Genomic DNA, 20,454 nt, shown 5'->3' on the forward strand with positions numbered 1-20,454 from the left:
ATCTGCAAATCCCAAACTCCCAATTAATCCCTCCACCTACTCCTTCCCCACCCTGGTTACCCAAACATTTTAAATGTTCATCGTTCATCTTCGTATGAACTAATAACTAAAGTTATTAGCTCATTAAGTAGAGAGTACCTAAGGTTAGTAGGAATTTTAGTAAACATTCAAGTAACATGAGTGGCCTGCCTCACGGGCAGTTGCTGACATGATTCCCCTACCTGGCCCTGGGGGGATCTGGTAGCTTCACTCTGGCTGCCACCACCTCCCCCGCAGCCGCCTCCTACAGGTCCATCATCCTAAAACCTCTCTTCCACACTCTTTCCCCAACTTTCATTCTCCTTCATTTCACACTCTTCATGCCTTGTTTTGTTTCTTCTTTTCCTTCCCCATCCCATCTACTCTGATCCCCTCTTCACTTCCTTTCATTTTAAATTCTCCATTTAAATCTTTGTTCTTTCCTTTTATAAGTATTTCCTCCCTCCCTCCCTTCCTTCCTTTCTTCCCTCCTTCTCTTCTCTCCCTTCCCCCCACCTCTTCCTTCCTTCCATCTTTCTTTCCAGAAGTTGGTACAAGGACTTGCTCTGGGCTCTGTTCTGGATGCAGGGGTCCCAGAAGAGGAGGGCAGAAAGCCTGGTCCCTGGCTGCCCTCCTCTTGATTAAATCAAGGTGAAATTTCTGCCCATTCTTTTGTTTAGTGAATCTCATAAAAACGGTTGGGTGTGTTATCACCATATCTAACGAGGATGTGAATGACGTTGGCCTGACCTGATACCCAGGCCACATGGTACCCAGGAAGCCCACTTTGGAGGATGGGGGAGGTGGGAAGGGGCTCAGGGAGAAAGAGGTGGTCATTTTCCAAAGCAGCTACGGCCAGGCTGCCCTTCAGACTCCTCCGTGAGCAGCAGCAGGATTTTCTTTCTCTGTTGAGAGCAGGTGCCTCCCCACAGGATGATGGGAATGTCAATGAGGAGGGAGTGGGTGGGACACAGAAAACAGGATGATAGAAGCTCATGTGGACCCAAGTCAGGAAAGGGCTATTTTGAGGTGATCTGACCTTGAAGAATGGGGAGATTGTTGCAGAGGAGGACAGAGGCAGGGACACATGCTAAAATTAGAAATGAAGATGATGTCTTAATCAGCAAAGGATGTAGAAGTCAAGTGGGAGCAGAAGGAGAATCTAGTGCCTCCAAGGAAAGGTGCTGAGGGCTTGTTCCCTCAAGGGCAGGTCTGACAGCGGAGTTATGAGACAGGCTCTGGAGCCTGGTTCACGTGGGTTCAAATCTTGGCTCTGCCACTTGCTGATATGTGATCATGGGCAAGTTACTCTCTGTGCCTTAGTTTTCTTCCCTAAAAAGTGAGATAATGGCAATATTTATCTCAGGATCATTTTGCGGATTAAATGAGTTTATATAAATGTGGTGCTTAGAAAAGCATCAGGTACATAGTGAAGACCTGATGCTGCTGGCAATGATTGGTAATGGACTGCCAGCTCAGAGCTTCTTAAAACTGGAGCATGGAGTGGGAGGAGGGGACCAAAAAAAAAATAAAACTTGTTGGAGTGTCTTTATTCCAGCTCCCTCATTTTGCAGAGGGTGATGCTGTAGGTTATGTAACTGCACATTGGGAGACTTAGACATCAAACCAAAGGTTTTTAGCCCAGAACTTTTTCCATCCTTATTGGGCAGTAATGGTAGGAGTGAAAGATAGGAAAACAGAAGCATTTTAAAGAAAGGAGATCACAGAGCTGATGACAGATTGCATGACTCTGCAGAGATAGGAGAGATGATACATCCACTGATAGACCGAGAGCTGATAATCATTGGCTGCTTGAAGCCCCATTTGAAGAACTTTACAAACATTAACTCATTTTAGATTCACAATAATGCTATGAGGTAGGTACTATTTTTGCTTCCATTTTATAGATGGGATCAATGGGTCACCGAACAGATCAGAAAATTATCCAACCAAAACATTGTTAGATAACAAGGATTTCGATCCAGAGAGTCTGACTCTAGATTAACCACTGCTTCCCCACTTCCCTGTTTTAGCACCACAGTATATGATTTCTTCAGACCAGAGGAGCTGGCTTGTCTTGGACGGGGACCACCTTCACTGCTCCTTACCCCTGTGGTGCTTTCCTAATCCACAGAAACTGTCCTTTGGAGGAGGAGGGGAAGGGGAGCATTCCTAATATACTAAAATGTTCATAGTGATAAACCACAGAATGAACTGCATCAGTCTCAAAAAGTTTCACACGTATTAACTGTATTTCTGCAAAGAGACAGGAACCCTATCGAGAGCAGGGAGCAGAGATAGACACTTTATTATACCCTCGCTTAAAACCCATAGAGGTGGGTCTGTCAATACTGATGGTCTAATGGAAAGCAGAGGGGTTTAGAGACTGAGGAAGGATGGTGAGGGTCCCTGGATTATAGAGGGGGCAGAAAGCTCCATTCTTAGGAACAGGTGTAGCAATATTCTCTTAACACTGGGGCATCACTGACAAAGATCAAAGAAACAAAACAAATCTGCCTCTTATCCCTAAATGGCTCCTTATGACCCCAACCCCCAATTTTCCTTCCCAGTTCGAGGAATTTCACACAGCCAAAGTCATTTGCATCCTTCGTTTGAATTAGTACCTCATCAGCTCAGTATCACTTCCTTTAAAAACTGAGACTGTCTTGCCCATAATCTTATTTCCTTCAGACAGAGTCCACCTTCTCTCAGAGTCTGAGTGTGTGGATGGGAGCTGATTTGCTTGTGTGATTCAGAAAGTAGGTCTGTTGGAGTAACTTCTGCAGAGCATCAAGGGAGACTCGATTCCTGGTTTCTGATTCCCTCCTGTCACTCACCCACTGGGCGCCATGAGCAATGAATTAAGAATTGGCTTTGGTCTCTGGCAAGGCGGGTCTGGGTTGTGTTTTCCTTTGGGAGTTGGGTGGGGTGGGGGTGTTACAGGTCTCCTCAGACTGAGTTTCCAAGACCATTAGTAAGTGCAAAACCAGAGCCTGCAAAGTTCAAGGACAAGGGTGGCTTTTCTGAGGAAATCAGACAGGAGGCTCTCAGAATAAACATCTTGGCGTTCATGGCATGACATCCATTTACTTCAAAGCACTGTTGAAAACAGCCAGGCCTGAGCATGCAGGACAGAACTGGTTTCTGCCTTGGTTTGGTGCCAGGCTCCTGGGGTAACACTCACTCCAAACCTGGCTGCCCTGCCCCACCTTCCTCCTGCAGAATCCCAGCCCTGCAACCTAGCAGTCAGGAGGGTTGCCTTGTCCCCATTCATTTGCCAGTGTCTGGCCTTGTGGAGGCTGTGAAAGCCAGTGGTCAGCCCCAGGTAGGCAAGAGGACTCAGGATCCTGCCTGAGAAAAATCTGGACCCAGAACCTGGGGTCCACAGTGTCATCCACATCTCAGAGACTGGATCAACACAAATTAAAAAATAAAATAAGGAAACTAGCCCTGTCAACTCAGGCTTCCTTCAAAGAAGCCGTTTATGGTGGGGAGCTCTGAGAGGTGGAGAGAAGTAGGGACCTGGCATTTCAGTGAAGGTCTGGGAAGGATGGAATTGAACTTCAAGTTGGGTTGTTCACAGGTCATCTCCAGAAGCTCCAAACTCACAGGGAGCAAAACAGCAAAACCTTGCTGGCTCTTGAGAGACTATTTTCAGGTTCCCTGAGGCGGGGAGAGTCGGTCTGGCCAGGGCAGTAAACTCCAAGAGCAAAGATGAACTTGCAGGACGTTTTGTTACAGGAAGGCTGAAACCAAGACAAAATTTCTCCTCTCTGTAGTCATATCTTAGCACCAAACCATTTCTTTTTCCTCTTGTGTGTTTCCAAATACATTTTCTTACATGACACAACTGGTTGCTAATGGGTGCAGTTCTGACCTTGATCTGCTCCATAAAGATTTCTAGAGCCTCGTTGAAACTGTTACTAGGAATATTGTCCCTCTACCACTAACACAGATGTTGACAGTTAAAAAGAGAGTGAAGAGCTAGGCAGTTTTATAGTTTTCTAGAATTTTAGAGCCAAGTGATTACTTTCAAATCTCAAGATTTACTAGGAGCCCTATGAGCATAGTGAACTTGAAATTATTAAGATTTCAGGAAAACATAAAGTCCTAGTGTGTGCACTTTAACATTTTTTATGGATAATTTTGTTGCTTTTATACTCATTGGTTTGGAATCTAGAATGCTGGATATTTTGCAATACTCCCCACATCGAGATATATACTTCAAAATATCCAGAAAAAAATATGTATGATGATATTCAGAAAACTAAACTCCAGTTATTTAACTAGATAGTAGGAAGATATCTTTTCAAAGATCTTTAGCATTTTCCCATCCTACGTCCTAGCAATTAAAAAGCGTAGTTTAAAACAAACTGTGATAATTCTTCACAACATTCTTCAAAGTCCAGGGGAATAAAAACTATGATTTAAATTGAAACTACACATAATTTAAAATTAACATAATTTCACAAATTAAAGGCACAGAGGAGCAGATGCATAAGTCCCATTGACTTATGGTCTCACTAGGCTGGAAGGAAACCAGTTTACCTGGGTTTGTCACAGTCTCACCAAACGACTCCGGACAGGTATTTTATCTGACTGATTTTCAAATCATCAGGGAATGACATATGCAGACACTTTCTCAAGTGGTCTCCTATCTCCTGCTCACCCTCCACGTCTTGAAGACTGCCCTGCATTCTAGGTTTTTCGTCTTGTATGTCAGGGCGGTAGGTCTCTGTTCAAGCCAATGGGTCTCTGCCTAAGACGCTCTAATTCCTGCTGCCACCTAGTGGTAAATTCGGAGGCTGCAGTGTAACACCAAGGGGGACGTCAGAGGAGATGGGGTGGAGAGGGGAGTGGGAGAGAGGGCACAGGTAGGAGGGAGAATGATGACTTTGGGCCCAAGTATGCATAGAATGAAGTGTTTAAACAGAAAAAAAAAAAATCTATAAACGGTTTCTTCATCCTGATTAATGTAAACAATAAATAAGTTTTACAGTTGCTCAGTATCTACCCCAAATCAATAAAAGTTACATAGACAAGATCAATTACACTTTTGAAGTAAATCCACCAGACTTCAGGATGGAGAGTATGAGATAAACACAATGAACTGGTCGGAACTTCAGACCGTCAGGAGACTTTGTTTAAAGTGGGTTTCAGAGGGAGGGTATAGCTGAAGTGGTAGAGCACATGCTTAGCATGCATGAAGTCCTGGGTTCAATCCAAAGCACCTCTATTGAAAATAAATAAATCTAATTACCTCCCCTCGCCAAAAATAATTAAAGAATACAATCATAAATATAAATAAATAAAATATTTAAAAAAAAATAAATGAAATGAGTTTCAATGATAGAACTCTAAGGGGAAAATTGTGAAAGCTACCAAATTTGACATTTCAAGCATCCACTCACTTCAGTTTATTCAGGTGTTGTTGGTTCAGGAAGCAGAGTTATGCTTGGTGAGAAAAATCTGTAGCTCAGAACTGCTGCTAAAGTCATCACAAAGCACAAGTTCACAGAACAGAATAGCCAGGGTGAGGGCACTCCTAAGTTTGAGACCCTCTGATCCCACGGCTTTGACAGTCGAGGAGAGGAACATTTAACCTCTCACCAGATTCAGCGAGTTCTGTAGCATCCTGGGCATTCCCTATGTTTTTAGCATCTCCCAGCTAACTCCCTCAGGCCAGAGGAGGGAGGATGAACAATGTGCCGAACTCGGAAGATAGTGATGCTTATGGAAGGGTTAAGATCACTGAAAGCTCTGGACATTTTAAGCATTTGTGCACCTCGTGGCAGTGTGAGTGGCCACAATAAAATCTGTTGTTCTAAATCCTGGGCTTTCAAAACCAGACTGTTTTCCACTGTAATTCCTGGTCTGTTGAACCGGTTTCCAAGAGTCTAATCTCCTGTTCCTGCTGGTAACGATGAGTAAGGATTTGGGAATTTCAGATGAGCTGTTAGCCACCACCTGCCTGCACTGCTTTTGGGCCTGCTGTGCCCTCCTAGGTGGAGCCAACACCACCCTGACAGTGTCTTGGGACAGGCGTAGACCTGTAGGAGGAGCTACTAGGATTTGGACAAAACTGTCATATGAGGGAGCAGATGGCTGAGTCTTATCCCTCAAACCCAGGTTTTAATATTTCATTTTCTTCCTCTCCTTCTCCTCCCTCTTCTTTTACAATTTTTTTGAACCTTTGTTTTGTGTTGGCAACCCCCCTGGTGATATTAGCACTAGAATGAAAGGTGTGAATAAAAAATGTTGCAAGCTATATTAGTAAACAAGGATGCTGTGGCCATCAAGTCATCAGCTGCTGCTGCCACCCCCTGACAGTGAGCGAAGGGAAGTCAGGATGGAGATAAACAGGCAGCACAGCCTCTGCTGCCATCCCCAAAAGGGTCCCCAAAGTACTCAGGATGGGAAAGGACAGGATACTGACCCTAAATAGCACTAAATTCCTTAACTTGAGATGTCTGGTTTTCCTTAATTAACAGTAATCTTTTGATGTTCCGACCACCTGATCTTTTCTGGAAAAATTCATGTATCCTGGCTTCTGCCTTTCCACTTTGGAACAATCTCTTAGAGTGATCTGAGAGGCTGCCTCCTGGGTTTGAGTCCTCAGAAAATCCACCAAAAAAACCCATAACTCTCAGCTTTTAGGTTGTGGATTTTGTTTCGTTTGACAGAGGGATAACACTCACTTAAGAGTCTAATCCCGTCAGATCAGAATCTGAAGTCATGTAGATATTGGAGGATGACAAATCTTGACCCATAGCTCATCCAAAATTGTAGGAGAGAATTATTTTGCAGAGGAAAAATCTCAGAGAAAGACATTTCTGATCTTGCTGCTATTTTGATTAAAACTCTTAAAACCCACATCTTGTAACACAGGGTTAGACTCCTTAACATCTGACCTTTGTCCACTGTTTCTACCACCCACCTTTTGTTTTTCATGCCACACGAACCAAACTACTTGCAGTTCTGTAACATCCCATTATCACTTCTGTGGCTTGATACTCATGAGTCCCTCTTTCTGAAATATACTCTCCCCCATCATTTGTCTACAAGACTGACATTCATTCTAAGGCTTCTTAGATTCTGCCCAGCAGAGGTCATCATCCCTCTCCTTTGTACTAAGTCTGTGCCTGTGAACACAGTGCTGTCTTTTTATGCTCACGTGATCACTCATCAGGCTCATCTGCTCTATCAGAGGGTGAGCTCCTTGACCTTCTGGGTCTGACCTGGCTGTTATCACACTGCAGCTACCTGTGCTGATGGATCAAAGTGTGCTGAGCTGAACTGGAGCACTCATGGGAATCAGAGAACCCCAAAGAATGCCTTCCCAGGCACAAGGGACCTCTCTCTTACCTTTCTTCCAGCTATGTAACCTCCTGAGGCTCCAAAGCTTTTGGTGAATGTGCCCATGCACACATCAACATCTCTGGGGTCCATTCCAAAGAACTCCACCACACCACGACCGCTGGGGCCCACAGATCCGATACTGTGAGCTTCATCTATGTAGAGGTAAGCCTTGTATTTCTTCTTTAGGGCCACGATCTGGGGCAGACGCACGATGGAACCTTCCATGCTGGAGCATAAGAAGAAATGCTGGTCACCAGGCAGCACCCTCCTGGGAAGCTCTGTGTCACCTCCCTTTCAGTACTTCTCAGACAGCCTGCCCGACGCCAGACAGGGATGACAGCAACAGGCCTTTCCTTTTCTCTTAAGGCAAATTTTATTTGGTTGAGAAAACCTTCCCAATCTTGTAAGGCTACTCTGGCAGTATTTTACTTGGGGAAAAATAATTTACATTCAATGGATTTACATGCCTTGAGTTGTTATTGCTAATTCCCAAGCAAACAACTAGCGACTGCCTTGATGATGAGTTTATTTGTAAAGCCACCTAGGGTAGCTATACTGATCATGTTGGATTCTAGGGATTTTGCTAGTTTTAATTAAATTGCTCTGTGGTGATCCATCTTTATCAGTCTGCTACTATCTTTTTGGCCAGTTCTGTGTGGCCTAAACTCAGTGCTTGAATTACCGAAGATGAAAAGAAGGAATTAAAAACACACAAAAGAACTTTAAGACATCATAATATTAATTGATGCATAGGAGAAAGTCCTTAGGCTCTCCTGTCCAGTCCTCATGAACTCAGTCTTATTCGAGGCACCTGGTGCTGTCCCTTCTTTCTCTTCCTTCAGGGCAGTGGTTCTCAGTCCTGAGTGAGCATCAGAATCCCTTGAATGATTTGTTATAACACAGATTGCTGGGCTCCACCTCCAGAGTTTCTGACTGAGTAGGTCTGAGGTGGGCTGAGAATTTGCATTTGTACTAAGCTCCAGATTACAGCACTGCTGGTTGGAGACAGTACTCTGAGAACCACTGCTCTAGATAAATTTTGTTTTAGTCCCAACTGCTAAATTTTTCATGGTATTATTGTAATTTGGTAAATTTACATGGTATTATAAATTGCAAAAACACTTCAAGTTCTCCAGCAAAGGTAAACAAGGCAGTAAATAAGCAAGAAAAATCAGCATTCATATTTACATGGTGCCTCTGGAACACAATGAATTTAAAAGAACTTTTGTCTTTAATCAGTTCTCAGAACACTTTGTCAGCTGTGTCTACACTGTGTACCGTTTTGACTGATCTGACAGGCAAGTTCTGTGAAAACTCACAGACTTGCACCCTTACCCCACAAAGGGGCTTGTCAAGCAATTCAAGCAACCCATCATCTTAGTTCAAGAATGAGTCAGTTGACCGTAAGAGAGAGATAACTTCTCCCTTCTTCTTACTTAATTTATTTAATAAATTTGATGTATTAAAAATAACAAAATTTAAGGCATTCAGTCAAAACAGTTTGGCTGTTACATAGTTACCTAGACCAATGGGTGCTGGATGTAGCATTTGTGCTTTTTTTTTTTTTTTTTTTAAGGACTTTATTTTTCAGAGCAGTTTTAGGTTCACAGCAAAATTAAGTGGCGGGTAAAGAGATTTTCCACATACCCCTGGCCCCCTATATGCCTAACTTCCCCTGTTATCAGCATCACCCACCAGAGTGGTACCAATGTTACAACAGATAAACCCACACTGATACATCATCATTCAAATCTCATGGTTTGTATTGGGGTTCACTCTTCCTCATATACGTTCTGTGGGTTTGGACAAATGTATAATGCCATGTATCCATCATTATAATATCCTACAGACAATTTTCACTGCGCCACAAATTCACTGTGCTACACCTCTTCATCTCTTTCCCCACCCAACCTCTGGCAACCGAGGATCCTTTTACTGTGTCCATAGTTCTGCCTTTCCCAGAGCATTATGAGGTTGGAATTGTACACTATGTTACCTTTTCAGATTGGCTTCTTTCACTTAGTAATATGCATTCAGGTTTCCTCCATGGATTTTCATGGTTCAATAGCTCATTTGTTTTTAGTGCTGAATGATATCCCATTGTCTGGATGTTCCACAGTTTATTTATCCAAGCACCGACATTGAAGGGCATTTTGGTTGCTTCCAAGTTTTGACAATTATGAATAAGGATGCTATAAATACCTGTGTGCAGGGTTTTGAAAACACAAGTTTTCAGCTCCTTTGAGTAAATACCAAGGAGCAGGATTGCTGGATTGTAAGGTAAGAGTATATTTGTAAGAAACCACCAAACTGCCTTCCAAAGTGGCTGTACCATTTGCATTCCCACCAGCAGTGAATGAGAGCTCCAGGTTGCTGCATATCCTCACCAGCATTTACTATAGTCAGTGTTCCTGAGCTTCTAATCAGTGTGCAGTGGTATCTCATCGTGTTAATTTTAATTTCCCTGTTCGCATATGGTATGGCGCACCTTTTCATATGCCTATTTCCATTTGTAAATCTTTTTTGGTCTGATATCTGCTAAGGTCATTAGCCCATTTTTCTAACCTGGTGGTTTGTTTTCTTATTGTTGAGTTCCAAGAGTTCTTTGTATCTTTTCCATAACATTCCTACATCAGATGTATCTTTTGCAAATATTTTCTCTTGTCTGTGGCTTGTTTTCTAATGCTCTTGACATTGACTGGCAGAGCAATGGTTCTTAATTTTAATCAAGACCAGCTTTTTGCATTTGTTTTCTCAAAAGATCATTCTGAATGGCTGTTTTCAGATTTTAATGAAACAAAGATCAGAGTCATTTCTCTTATGTAAGTTTGTGAGTTTGTTCTACCATTTTCTTAGAGGAATTGCTTGTTAAAGTTGTTTCCACTAAGAGGGAGGAGGTTCAGCTCTCTGACAGCCCACGCTGAGATGGTAGCCACACCACTTACTAATTGAGGACCTGAGCAACTTACACGATGTTCTCTGCCTCAGCTTCCTCAGATGTAAGATAAGCACAATGGAGTCACGCTGCTCCCAAGGTCTTTATAAGGACGACTAGAAACAATGCTTGTAAAGTGTCTGACATACAATGAGCTCACATTGAGTTGTCTCTGTTCTCAGAAGGAGTTCAGGTGGAACTGGTTGCAACGACGAGCCCTAATGTGAGAAATTGGGAGCCCTTGCCAATGCTCTGTGTTGGATCTTCTAGGAAAAAGGGTGTAAATAGCTGTATGCCCTGAAAAATTCTAGAATCTTCTTCTTACCTTTTAAAATGTTATAAGTTGGTAACACAAACAGGCTAAAAAATTGAACATGTCACAAATAGCCAATCTTGTTCAGGAACTGAGTTTGGCAGGAGCCAGAATTGAACTTAAATAGTTTGCAGACACTCAGGGCAGCTAATTAGCCATCTTTGCTGGGGCTGGACTAGCTGATATTAGGAGTCTGTCCACCTGGTTTATAGTTCTTCCTCTAAGATCAATGACTCTATGATATTTCCCATATCTGAAGTTAATACAGGGCACATATACATCCACAGAGAACTCAGTTTTTATAAAAAGTTATATTCACCTGCACTAAGTTTTCATTTACTCAGTGTGACCAGATTTGAATTGAACCTTTTCCTTTTGTGGGATATTGAGTTTTTGTACATAAGAAGGCTGTGTTATTCCTGTGAGTTGCTATCAAATAACACTGTGCCAAAAATGATAAAAGAAAATAAGAACAGCATTTGACATTTTCTTCCTGAGTGGAAGTTTGTTCTCTTTTGACTTCAATAGAAAAAAAAAAAACTAAAATACACCTGCAGGTAAATATAATTCCACCAATTAATCTGAAGCCCTGTGCAGGGACCTGAATTATTCTTATACCAGCAAGCCAGTGAGTAATTTCTTTATATATTTTCTATTACATAATGTATTAGCTAAGTGACAAGACTCCTTTTAGAAATCTCCCTCTCACCACCTTCTCCTCCACATAAAAACCATATTACCCACTGGCAGGTTTGGGAATGAAACCACTGGTGTGCCAACTTACATGGTGAAAAAATCTCCTTGGTGGCCCGAAGTATAATCCAGGAGAAGAAAGGGAGGTAGAGAGAGAGGAGGGAAAAGAGCTAAGATTAATTAAAACTAGAGTAACTACTGTTTTCTTTTTCTTTGTCTTTATTTGCTTGAACATACAGATACAGGTTAGAGTTTACCACCAAGGTTCTCAGTCTTTCAGCTTACATTATTTTGGGCAGAAGAGTGGCTTACATTCTTAGAGAAAATGGAATTCTGAGATTTCAATGTTTGTTTATATGTATTTTTTGGAAAGGCTGGATAGTATTTCTTGATTAGTTTTATCTTGAAAGTTCAGGCTCCAGTATGCTAGTTTATATGCCAGGATATTTGAGATCCCTCTTCCCATCTCTAGTGTATTTTTGAATAATACTGAGATTTCTCAACCACAGGGAATCGACAACTAGACTTCTCAGAGACACAAAACTAGAAAAGAGTGACTTTATAACAACACTTAAAGGAAAATGAAGATGAAAACAATTTTTAAACCTCAAATCATGGAATCATAGAACGCTAGATGTCAAGTTTCAATGTCCCTATTTTACAGATGCAGAAACTAAGCCCTAGAGAGGTTAATGGAGAAAGTCAAATGGATGACCTTGCATTGTCCATGTCTACTTCATTGGATGTGGACATGTGGGCTGACTGTCTGTTTACCCTGGGCCTCTGTCCCAGCAGGGCCACCTGGTTTGAATCCCAGCTCTGTTTTATCTCAATTATCTGCCCTGGGGCAAGATCTCTAGGCCTTGGAACCTCAGTGTCTTCATCCTCACAATAACTCAAGAGTCCTGGGGAAGCTGACCCAGGTTGGCCCACGTGAAATGTTTAATAAGGAGTAGACATATGATAAATGTGAGTCCTGTCTCTGAGTCCCATCCTCCAGGTGTCAAATAGCTTCACTATGCAGATGGATTATTGTCTTCCAAGTTGCAGCTTCCTCAACTGGACATAAATTTAATGATGCAGACAGCTGTCCCTGGTTGTGGGTTCACTGTGGTCTGGGCTTCTGCCAAGCACTAGCTTCTATGATCTCATTTAATTCTTACAATAGAGCCCTATGAAGGGGACATACCTGTAGGCAGCAACACAGGATTGAACCCATGACCTAGGCCCCCCACAAATCCTGACTCCCCTGTTTATATATAAATAATAATATCTACATAATCTATTGATTATGACATTATTATTGTTACTATAATTATTATCATAACTGCTTTTGTGGAGTTTGCTGACTTCTCAGATTTGGTGTGTAGCCTTTCTATCTTGACACCTACCTGAAAATGTCTGATTTTGTTCGATGCTCTTTTCTGGAGTTTTGAAAATTGATTTATGTGAGTTGCCCGTGGTGGGGTAAGTTTGCCCGTGGGGGCAAACCACAAGTCAGAGATAAAAAAGATCTGGGAGGGAAAACTCTAAGGAGGCTTTGTGTAGACAGCAACAAGTATGTGTCTATAATATATCTCTAAAGAGTAGAAGTGCATATGTGAAGCATTGATTTCACATTCCTAACCCTGGCCCTTTGGAAAATTTTACACAGAATAGTTTCATTTTCTGGGTATAGCAGCAAGTAAGAACATCCGTATGTTCTAAAACTCTAGTCTAGGCTAGCCTTATGTTACAGATGAAGAAATTGAGTCCCCAAGAGGCACTGAGACCTGTCTAAGAGATGCCTTGTTTCCAGCCTTTTAGGTCACAGTCTCATCTAAAGACAGTATTTCTGTGAAGATAAGATAAAAGAAACCACTCTGTGAACCACGTCCATAGACAGTGGAGACATCTCTCTGTATATGGATCAGGTTGCTTGAGCTGCTGTGGTAGACTGCCTTCAAAGGTGGCTATCTGCAAGTCTTCCCAGCCCAGTACACACAAGCCAACCCTCCCACATAGTGGTGGGGTCTATTTCCCCTCCCCTTGAATCTGGGCTGCCCTTGTGACCAATAAGTTACAGCATAGTGATGCTGTACCAGTGCGGGGCCTAGCCCTTAAGTGCTGGCAACTTCTGTTTTCATCCTCTTGGAAGCCGGCTGCCATGTTGTAAGGAAGCTCTGGCTAGGCTGCTGAATGACAAAAGCCTTCATACAGAGAAAGCACCCCAGGAAGAGGAGAGAATAAGGCACCTCAGTTTACTGCCAGTACCTAGAGCTCAAATGTGGGAGTGAGGTCATTTTTGGATGTTCCAGCCCCAACTGAATACTTCATTGCATGCAGCCTGATGAATGACCCCAAGCAATGCCACATGAAGCAGAACTGCCCAGTTAGCCCAGACACCCCACAAAGTGTGGGAATCATCACTCAGTGCTGTGTAAGCCATGGTGCTTTGGGGTGGCTTGTTTCACTGGGCTGTCACCATTGCTAATGAACCCAAAGCTGTGGTTTGGTGACAAAGTCCAGACCTGGCTCCCCTATTCTCCTGAGATCACAGTAGGACCCAGGCCCAGCACAGCCATTAACAAGCGCTGCCACTGGAGTGGTTTCTCTGGGTAACTGGTGGGGATATTTGACAGTGAACCTCTGGTAGTCCACTTAATGTCAGCCATGATCAAAGGGCTGAGAACACAAGTTCCCATTAGTGGAGCCAAGTTCTGTTTATGTGCAGTTGGGTTCTGTTTACTCTGGTTAAAGGAGACGCCCAGCCTGCCCTCCCTCAGCAGATCCAGGCCTGGCTGACAGGAGTTTAGATAATGGCTCTCCTTCCAGGCTGGTATCTGGCACACATCATACAGGGAGAAAGACCCATGCTTGAGGTTACAGCAGCCAAAAATCAAGATGAGATTATTTCCTAAAAGGAGCACGTTCAGGGTCAGTGAGTGGTTAAACTCTTCTATAGCAGAGTTTCTCAACCTCCACGCTATTTGTGGGAGCCCATGATTGGGTTAATAAATTGTAACAGACACCAGCCACTTGTAACCTTTAAGAAGAACAAATGTGCTTTGCTAGCAGGAGCCTGTGCATCTGCACTGCTGTCTCCTTGCTGTAAAAAGCAGAGATAATGCCTTGCTTGCATAGTTGAGGTTCTAGCTTAGGGTTCCTTCTGCAATGGCAGAGCCATTGTGTGTCCCTTGCTATAAGCACAGGACATGGCTTGTTTATCATAAGCATAAGTTCAGGGTTTACTCTGCTTGTTGCAAAGCGAGGACCCATGCCCTCAGCTATAAATGCTGGGCATGTTTTCTGCTGTTTAAATAGTCTATAATACCCAAGTCAAGAAGCTGGTGGTCTAGTGGTCTGTTCTGTAATCAGCTTCTTACATCTGAAGAATGTACCTTGTTTCCCTCCGTCCATGACTGCCCTAAGGATAAATTAACCCTTTGTACCCATGTGGAATTCATGATCTCTACCCTATCCTGTTTTTCCTTAAGCTCCTGCATTCCATGACACAATTGTTTGTGATCTTTTTTTGATTGTGCACAATAAATATGGGAGTATTTGAGAGGCTCGGGGAGTTGGTCTCCAACTCCCTCTCACTCTCTTGAGTTTCCACCCAGTCTTGAGTAATTCATTCCATCGCAGTGAGAATTCTGCCAGACAGAACCTACAACTGTTGACATTTTGAGCTGGATAATTCTCTGTTGTGGGGGACTGTCCTGTGCATTGTGGGAGGTTTAGCGGCATCCCTGGCCTCTGTCCACCAGATACCAGCAGACCTCTACTCCAGTTGTGTCAACTGAAAATTGCCCAACATGCCTGGGTGGTGCACTTGGTGGGGGAGTGATTATGTTAGAGCAGGCAGATAGCTAGATAAGAACAGAGAAAGGGGGGCATGGACCAAATGGCAGGAATTGGGCAGGAAGGAGGGACTGGCCAAATACAGAAACCATACATCATGTAAGCACAAGAGGTCCCTGGGCAGAGAAGGAAAAGCAGGACCTTCTGAGCTTATAAGTGGTCACATCTTTTGGGGTGGTGAGTGGCCTGGAGGCCAACAAAGAAAGGTGAGAAAAGGCAAGAATCTATAGGGTTCAAAAAGAATCTTTTGCTCTCATGAGCAAATACCCTCATTTCAATAAAATTAGCCTTGCATATTAGAAGTATCCATCATGCATGAAGCCATGACACTTCCAATCAGACTTAATAAGGACAAAAATCCCTTCTCCCTTTGGAAAGGTGGAGTTAGAATGAAAATCAGGGAATATGACTCCAAATCTTTCCCTTCCCAATAAGTATTTTTCCCATTCATTTTTACACTGTATGTAACCAATCTGACAAAAAAACAAAACAAAACAAAACAAAACAAAAAACCTCAGGGCAGCTGCTTGCCTGAGCCTGCCCGCTCTCGCCTTGAGAGTGTACTATCCATCCCTTAATAAATCCTCACTTTGCTTTCTTAATGTCTGAGTCTTGTCTCTGAATTCATTCTGGGACACGACAAGAACCTGGACACCGGCTACATCTACCAGCAGCAATTAGATCAGCTGCTTGAAAGAAATGCTGCTTCTGATCTCCAGCCTCCTTTGCAGCCACACTCCTCCTTTTTGGGAAATTAAGCCCTCATTCCCTTCCTTTAGTATTGTTCATTTTTCTAGAATCATTTCATAGGAAACATCACCCTTGATTCCTCTAACATGAGGACTGAGATTGTTTTAGGAGGGAGCAGCTCCAAGATACTGTTTCCTTGACCTATGGACTTGGGCATCCACCAGAAGAGAAGATTAGAGGTAATTCCCATCCCAGTATCTATAACAGATTTAGAAAGAGAATGAAGCAAATTCAATCACAACCTGCAGTATCAAAGTGCAGCTCTGAATGGCTTAGTGGATGTTTTGTCTGCTCAGCCTAAAAGCTGTGGGAAAACTGAGCATTCCGTCAGATGCAAAGACCATCTCCCCCTCTTCCCAGCTCTGGATAAAGAATTGCAATCCAGGTTAGTCTTACCTTGAGAAAAATGTGCAGGCCATCTACATTCTAATGCCAACAATTGGCCAAGTTCCCCCAAGGAACTGGAATTTGGGTGCCATGTTGAATTAGGGGCTGCCATGCACCCATCAGCAACATTAACTATTGCCGTGAAGACAAAGAGTGTGATGTTGAGTAACCCAGCCCCTATAGGCCTTTGAAACTGTGGGGCAGTCAGACGTAGTGGAAAGAATCAACGCAAGTTAGCAATGCCCTGTGGGGACTTTTCTGAGGACACCTTCTCAAGTACACCAGCTTCCAAGGTGCTCCGCCATATGTGTGGTCACTGAAGAGGCAGGTGACCCAACACCTGACATCCCTCCATAACACGTACATCTAGCTCCTTCTTCCATTTAGCGAGAAGAGGCCAGCTTGCCCCAGTTGTCAGCTTGCTGTGGGCCTCAGTGTTAAAATATACCTGGTTATTTACATACCTGTAGATGCCCTCCACTAGGATGAGAATCTTCTTCCAAGCTCTGCGGGTTCGGGGCTGACCATAGATTACAGCATCTCTCAGGAGCTTCTCTAGGCTTTGCATGTCTTTAAATAATATAAAAATTCAAGTTAGGAGAGGGTTTTTCTATTCCTCCTTCATCTTCCTTTTTCAGGAGTCACCAGATTTTTTAGACTTAACCTCAGCTTCGAATATTCATAGGGCAAAATTGGAACCAGATAACACCTAGGGGAAAAGAGGCCTATTTTTAAAATTAATTTATTTTTATTTATTTTTATCAAAGTATAGTTGATTTATAGAGAGACGTCTATTTTTTAGTAAAATTTAACTCTGACCAGATGACTAGTCTGGTTTGTCAAGCAGGCAGAATGAACCTTTAGGGGAGAAACATGGTTTCACACAGGCTCCTACACGGCTCTCCTCTCCTGTCTCAGCAAGATGGAAGCTTTACATTAAATGTGTTTCTTAAGCTTTGTTGCCAGGTTAAACTTGATCCTGAGAGGTGTCCTTAACTAACACCAATCTGCTAGCCCCCAGTGCTTCAGAGTTCAGCAGGGTTTGCCTTAACAGTAGCATTTTTGGCCAGCAGGGGTCTCACTGCCTAAGCATTTGTACCTAACTTTTGCAATCCTCCATCTCTGGAGGTTTCAAAACCTTATGGCAGGGGAACAATTAGCATCTTTTGCAAGTTATTTTGAGGCTTCTGGAAACATTAACAAGAGTTCACAATTATTGGGCTTTCTCTGCATCCCAGGCATCCATCTAAGCATGTTCTTTGTAATAACTCTTGCAATCCTCACAAGACCCTGAGGAGTGGGAGCCTCCATTTTACATTTCAAAAAACCGAGGCAGAGAGAGGTCTGGTAAATTGCCTGAGGTCTATGATCAGATCCAGCAGAGCCAGGATTTGAAACCATGCAGCCTTGTACCCTGAGCCACGTTTGCAACCACTACCTTTTACTGCCTGATATGACAGCCATGGTCCTCTCTTCCCAAACTCCATGGTGATGTACAGCAAGGAAAGATGAAGGTCTGGTCAATTATTCTTGTTAACTTTCAAAATCAAATATAATTAATGGTAACTTTTCACTTATCTGCAATCAAGTGTGGATGGCTTGGGCAAGATTTGCTTACCAACCCAGCTTTGTGTGTGTGTGTGTGTGGTGTGTATGTGTGTGGTGTGTGTGTAGGGGTGTGTGTGTGTGTGTGTGTAGGTGTGTGTGGGTTTAATCTGCAAAGCCCAGAGGAGAGAGAACAAAAGTAGAGGTTTATAGGCATGTTTTTCAGACTCATCATATTTCTGCTCAGGAAGCTTTCCCTTTTTGAGAGTCTGAAACTGAATTACTTTAGTTACACAATAGAATTTTAACCAATAGAATTTGACGGAGATGCTGTAGAGCTGCTGATTTGCCTGCTACGTAATGTTCACCAGGCATTTGAGATCCCACTTAAATGCTCAGAGGAAAGACCCAGAAGAGATAAATCTGAACCAGCACAGTCAGTACTGGTTTTGGCCGTTGCTTCAAGCAGCAGACACTCATTGGTTTATCACTGGTCCAGGCTTAAGTTCACTGAGGTTCTTGGTCTCAATGGAGAGCCCCTCAGCTTTGTCTTCTGCCCCTACTCTGTGTTTGGATCTGGTTTAGGGTTTCCTTCAGTGTTCAGGGTGGGCACTGGTGGATGCTTTCACATTTCCACATTGCAACCCTCTACCCCCAATGATGCTACAAGGTATTTCTTTGAAATAGAACTTGGATGTAATATTTTTAAAATGATATAGTACATTTGAACAAATTACATTTAAATCAAGGTGCTGGCAGAAGAAGCAGAGAGGGATAGGATCAATTACCTTGATAACCCAATATGAAAGCCTCTTAATCTGAGGCTTTCCTGGTTAATAGAGTGCCTCCCAAGCTGTCCCCAGCATCCACTCTCTAGTGACTGAATCTTGAGTTCTGGCATTCAGAAAAAGTGTATGACAAGTGATTAGGGGTGCTGTGTTTTAGAATCTCTTGGAAACCCAAGCATTAGATATACTCTTTGACATCCTTTGACAAGAAGACTAACAGTACAAATAAAGAAGAAGACAAATAGTTATTGGAAATAGCCTTTTTGTAGTATGCTATCAATAATATTACAATAGAAAAGAACAAATCTGACTCCATATTAGATCTGTTCCTTTGACTTCAATCCTGTGTCCTGTTTTCTGGGCTTAGTCTTGTTAGTTCTGCACATACCTAAAGATAACAAGTTGCAGAATAGAGAATAACATTTGTTTTGTTGGAGATTTTGCAGGAGCACCATGAACAGGCTCACGTCAACAGCTGCAAGAACAAAGAATTCCTACACCAAGAAGTTTGCAACAACCAAGCACACCCCCTCCCGAGAGTCTTTCTATATAAAAGGAGCCTGTATTCTGACTGGGGGAGGATGGTTCTCCAACACATTAGTCTGCCATCTTCTCGGTCTGCTGCCTTTCCAAATAAAGTCGCTATTCCTTGCCCCAACATCTCGCTCCCAATTTATCGGCCTGTTATGCAGCGAGCAGAATGAGTTTGGACTCAGTAGCAATATCTGGCATGATATGGGAACCAACGAACATAAAAAAATGCCATTTTTCTTTTTTTAACAATAAGCCAGAGACTGACTTTTTAGTTGACCTATCAAGGTTAAAACTGGAATTAATCCATTTCATCAGGATAATACAAAGCCCATGAAAGAAGAGATGGAAGAGATGGAGTGCCTTCATTTTATTTTATATCCTGTTTTTTCATCTTCAGAACAGATATAATGATACCCCTGGGGTCAGTATTGTGTCCTGGTCATACAATATTTCCTCATTACAAAATGTACAGGACTTTTTTCATCCTCATCCTACTTGACTTGTGGGCAGCCAGTGACACAATTACACACACTTGAGTTTGCAGCTTCTCCTTATTAGTGTCTGAGAAACTCTTTCTTGGTTTTCTCTTATTCCTCTTCTCGCTCTTCCCAGTATCCTTTGTGGGAGCCATTTCTCCTTTTCACGCTTTTCCTTTTGGGACTTCCTTCAGGGTCCTTTTCTTTGTTTTGTCATTTACTTGCCAGTGGGTCTCACACTTCCGTGAACATGAGTCATCATCTGGGGAACGAGTTACAACGTGGATTCCCCAGCTCACTCCAGAGATTCTGAACAAGTTGGTGTGGGGTGGTGTCTGCAGTGTGCATGTTTGGGGTCTTGGGACTTCTGGGTCCATCATTCAAAGTCACCTCTATTTCAGTTGAAATAATGATTTTTCTCACCATATTTTAGACAAACCCATGGGTACCTGAAACCCAGCATTTCTGAGAGAGAACTTGCAGCAGACTGCACCCCAGCCCCAATTCCTACACCCCCCATTCCAGTCCTCTGGCATGTGACCTCACAGTCCTTCCCACCAAAGGGTGGAGGTTGTATCCTTGCCTGAGACGTAGGTTCAGCCAAATGACTTGCTTTGGTGAATAGAAGCCAGGGAAGGGAGAGCAGGCTAGTTCCAAGCTTGGCTTTAAGAGGTCTTCCATGCTCCTGCTTTCCTCCTGAATTTCTACCAGTAATATGAAGAGAACACTCCCAGACTAGGCCACTGGTCCTGGGAGGGTCCCAGAGAGGCCGAGAGACAAGAAGGGCACAGTCAGCCCAGCCCCTCTGCAGTC

General features: G+C 43.0%; 1 protein-coding gene across 1 annotated transcript in view; it reads right to left on the minus strand.

Annotated features, from left to right (window-relative positions):
• The window catches only part of LOC105101171 (serine palmitoyltransferase 3), a 136,514-nt gene that overhangs the window by 32,204 nt on the left and 83,856 nt on the right, over window positions 1–20,454 (minus strand). The window contains exons 7-8 of the mRNA XM_010994272.3: window positions 16,763–16,868; window positions 7,384–7,603 (exon numbers count right to left, since the gene is read on the minus strand). Of these exons, the coding sequence (XP_010992574.2) occupies window positions 7,384–7,603; window positions 16,763–16,868 (326 nt within the window). The remainder of the gene's footprint in view (window positions 1–7,383; window positions 7,604–16,762; window positions 16,869–20,454) is intronic.

This window comes from Camelus dromedarius, chromosome 18 (assembly GCF_036321535.1).
Source record: "Camelus dromedarius isolate mCamDro1 chromosome 18, mCamDro1.pat, whole genome shotgun sequence".
NCBI lineage: Eukaryota > Metazoa > Chordata > Mammalia > Artiodactyla > Camelidae > Camelus > Camelus dromedarius.